At 42.5% G+C, this 4,525-nt stretch overlaps 1 protein-coding gene across 8 annotated transcripts in view; it reads right to left on the reverse strand.

The window, feature by feature from the left end:
• The window catches only part of Grik1 (glutamate ionotropic receptor kainate type subunit 1), a 379,400-nt gene that overhangs the window by 85,298 nt on the left and 289,577 nt on the right, over nt 1-4,525 (reverse strand). For all 8 annotated transcript variants that reach the window (XM_026787199.1, XM_026787206.1, XM_026787193.1 and 5 more), the window contains exon 7: nt 3,954-4,097. In XM_026787199.1, the coding sequence (XP_026643000.1) occupies nt 3,954-4,097 (144 nt within the window). The remainder of the gene's footprint in view (nt 1-3,953; nt 4,098-4,525) is intronic.

Consider the following 4,525-nt stretch of genomic DNA (forward strand, 5'->3'; position numbering starts at 1 on the left):
GGTGGCGGGGAGGAGGCGGAAATCCTCAATAAATAAATAAATTTAAAAAAAAAAAGAAAAGAAAACTATGAGGGTAGTGAGTAGGGAAGGGGGATGCAGCATGCCCAGGGCAGACTACTTCCAAGACTGCCCAAAGTTTCCAAGTATTTTATGGGGACAGTGGACGAATGGCTTGCATCAGTTTTAATCCAGGGCCTGGGACTCTGAATATAGTTCACAATCCCCTGGCGTCTTGTGCTGTACCTTGCTACTGCTCTTCCCAGCACTTGTGACTGGAGAAATCTTCCTGGAAGCCTTGGTGTACCCGTTCCCACAATGAGTGCACTGAGATGCTCTCGGCAGTCAGATCACACACCAGCTGGTTCGTGATACTTTGCTACAGTGACTTGAAAACACCGAGCCTCTTGAGTTGATTGCTAATTGCTTAGGGTCTTTTTACTTTGCTGAGTAATCATGTGTGTGATTATCAAGGGGAGTCCTCTAGATCCCTAGTTCTTTGTATTTGAGCACCCATGAGTCAAATACGCAGCTTCTAGGTCCCTCTGAAGCCCTGCTACAGTGTCTTACCCATATTTATACAAACTACCTTCTCATCCTAGATCCCAATAATAATCATGGCACCAATGACAGAAACAGAGCTCACAGTGTGTTGGACAATGCACTAGATGAATGACAGCTGTTTTACTGATGTACATTTTTAACAGAACTAAGAGCCTATCAATCCTGCTAAATGGTACAGCATTTATATTGTGCTATGGGATAGCTTTAGATGAAACCTGATTTTTCTCAGACAGGTAGAATTTATATTGGTAGATGGTAGAAACCACAGTTTTCACTTTGGGGAGAGGGTTCTCCCTTGTGAAAAGTTAATATTATGTGGAGCAGGGACTGGGGATATAGCTCATTGACAGAACACGTGTCTAGAATAAGTGAAACCCTCTGCTTGATACCCAGAACCACACAAATATTATTGTCCTTGTTAGTTTCTCTTGCCAGCTTGATACAGCCAAAAATCACAGAGGGCATCTCAACTGAAGAATTATCCATATCAGACTGGTAGGTGGTCATGTCTGGAAGAATTATCTTCACCAGTGATTGACATGGAGGACACAGCCTACTATAGGTGGGTGGTGGTGCTCACGGCAGGTGGTTCTGAAGTTATATAATAAGGTTGCTTAAGTAGGAGCCAGAAAGAGTGAGCAGTAAACTGCAAACCTCTGTGGTCTCTGCCTCAGTTCCTGCCTCTAGGTTCCTGCTGAGTTTCTGCACCAATTTCACCCCAGTGAGAGACTGTTGTCTGGAAGCAATAAAACTTTTCCACCCCCCAGTTGCTTCTGTTGAGTGGAATAGAAGAGCAAGCCAATACAACCACTCTACAAACCAATATTCTAGTAAGTTTTGTTGAGCAGGCCATTATCATCTTCTACTGTATACATCTGTTTAACACATCTCCAGGAAGTGGACTCTGGAATGTGCAGCATCATGTTCCAAATAGTCATCGATCCCACCCCCTCTACTGTCAGCCCCGCATACTGAATGGTAAGTTAGTTTAAGGTACTCATCTTAGCGCCTTCCTAACTCAAAATGCTGTGCACTTGTCCGGATTACTGCCCTGGCAGCTTTACCTTCCGTGAGGAGGCTGGCATCACTTCATAAGTTCAGTGCTTACCCTTCTCATTATTTCCCAGTCAGTTTTCCCAGGCTAGAAATCCTCTAGAAATGGAAAATGACTGCAGGAATTGACCTGGGGAAGTGTTAGGACCTAGGACTTCACTTCATGTTTTACAATGAAACCTGATACATGCAAAATTTGATGATGTTCTCAGCCAAAGAAACATCAGCATGTTTCTGTTTAATGTTCAGTTCACCACAGAATGCCCTCTCTACCTGTCTTCCAATAGCCTGGGGCGTGAGTCCCGGTTCCCCACCCTACCATCATGCCATCCTCCCTGCAGGGATCAACACCCTGCCAAAGGTAGCATATACCACGAGTCAATGAGAGGATAGGATCGTTGTTGTCAATACTTTTGAATTCTCCCCTGATAGCCTTCCTTTCACTCCCAGCCATGGATCTTGAGAGTGGGGAGTTGCTCTTCCTAGTACAGAAATAGAAAATGTGTTCTTGATGTCAATGTCATCCCTTCTCTTGGACTCATTATTGTTTTAAACATACGTAAATGCAGCTTGGCAATTTTGCCTTCTTATGTAACTGAAGTGGGAGTAAAAAGGTGCTCGGAGGGTTTTGAATGTTTGATCTCAGGCTTCCTTATGGTTTTTGCCTCTCCTTGCACTGGCTTAAGATAAAGGGGAGCCAGATGTTTTCTTGTTAAAGATCAAGGCAATCAGGATGGCAATTCAGGACGTGACTATGATGAGCACAGGGAGAAGGGAAAGCCACGTGACATTGTTCTATTAGCCACAGTATGTCAGGTTTATGTAGCTGTCAGAGAGGGTATTGCATTTCATAGCTATTTGTGATTTCACTGTTGTCGTTGCCAGTTTTAAATTCCTGGCACCATCCTCAGTAAACTGAATGAGGCTATTATAAGTGTGCATTCTCATGCTAAGGGAAGCCAATATTTCAGATGCTTACTGGACCCCTTCACTATTCTTTACAAATAGTAAAGTACTCAATTTCTGTACAATAATGCTGAGAAGGTAGATGGCCTATTACCATTTCTCAGATCAAAATTCCAGACACGGAAAGGTTAAGTATCTAATCTTGGTTATATTGCTCATAAACATTAGCAGAGCTGGGGGTTATAGCTAAGCAGTCGGTGGGGACAGGATAGGAAAGATAAGCTAGAATTTAAAGAAGAACTCTTCTTCAGTCTTCAAAAGAGCAGGCTTTGCACCAGAAAGTGGATACCCTATTCCCAGCACTGCGAGTTTTCTTCTCTCGGTGACTTTGCACCAGAAAGTGGAAATCCTATTCCCAGAACTACAAGGTGTCTTCTCTCGGCTCTTGGAGTCTTATTTCTTATGTACATCCTTTTTCTGCTCCTTATGTTTATGGACTCAGCATGCACGGGGAAGCAGATTGAACAGCAGAGAGGTGATCTGTGGGTTTTGAGGAAATCAGCAGAGATCCGTTCGAAACTGTTAGCTTTCCTTAGTCTACAGTGAGCCTTCTCCATTTGTATTCTCTCCCCACATATGCTTCTCAATTAGTGTATTGTCTCTGACTTTCTCCAGTCTGGATAGGGAAGAAGATAGTCTCCATTGGAGAACCAACTTCTACATCCCACAGAGAAAATTCTAGAGCATGTAATGGATTGCGTGCTTACTCAGTCAGATTTTTTGCTCTCAAGATTCTTATTTTATATTGCCAAGTCCACAAATATCTAAAAGTGCCTGCTGGTTTCCAAGATAATCCAAAGGCACACATATTTTAAGAGTCCTGGAAGGGTCTTTGAAAGAGAATTTAAATTGCTCCAGAGAGCAAGATAAAGTATGTATAGCCTTTAATACCTGGATAGTAATAGAGAGCTGCCTCTTCCTAAATAGCCTCTACTCTTAAGAACCTTTAGGACACTGAAGAAGTTTTCAATAGAACCACCCTTTTTTCTTTTGTTACCAAAGCGGAAAAATTGCTCTACCATAAAGAGGTCTTTGGTTAGCCTCTGTGGAAGATCAAGAACCCACAGTGTGGGAATTAACATCCCTATGGATTCAATACCTCTAAGTTCTTATGTGTGGAGAGACAGTCATAATTGGAACACAGCTGACATGACAGACAGTTAGTAGTATTAGGATCTAGTAGCTTGCTGGAGCATTGCAGCATAATATGTAAAATACAGAATAGTTCCCATAGGCAAGCTTCTGACCTTGAGATCTGAGAAGACCAGTTGACAGTGACTGTTTCTCCATTAGCATCACCATGCCATCAGAAGCACATCAAAAAGACATGCTAAATGGCGCTAAGCAAATGAGCTACAAGAAGGTACACTTGCCTCTTTGATCAAGTTCATAAATCTGGGCCCAAGGCGCCATGGTTTGTGTCGATGGCACTGCAGGGAGCTGACAGTCAGCTGTGAGGCTCGATGAGAAGCAATGGCTACCATGTACACAGCGTCGTACATCAGAGCTGCTTCAGTCTGTGGAGAAAAATATGGACCATGCCATCAGTTCCATCTTTACTACCTCCCTCTACCCATGCATTTGCCATTCCTTCCTTGCTGTCTGTCTGTGCTTAAAGACCTTTTGTTCTTTAGCCAAACAGTTTTCAGTCACTGATTGCTGTTTTTCTACAAAAGAAAAGCTTACACTCCAGAATAAATTAGAATCCTGTTTGGTTTTTGAGTTCTTAAAAACAAAACAAAATAGAAACTCAGGTCAATGATAAAAGACTTTATTCAAGAAACATTTTTGGAGTGTCTTCTATGTTAAGCTCAGTATTAAAGTAACTACCTTGAGATCAAATCTACTAAAGTTTCATTATTTCAATATCAGCTCTTGCCTTTAGCTCCTTCCTTCCTTCCTTCCTTCCTTCCTTCCTTCCTTCCTTCCTTCCTTCCTTCCTTCC

This window comes from Microtus ochrogaster, chromosome 2 (genome assembly GCF_000317375.1).
Source record: "Microtus ochrogaster isolate Prairie Vole_2 chromosome 2, MicOch1.0, whole genome shotgun sequence".
NCBI lineage: Eukaryota > Metazoa > Chordata > Mammalia > Rodentia > Cricetidae > Microtus > Microtus ochrogaster.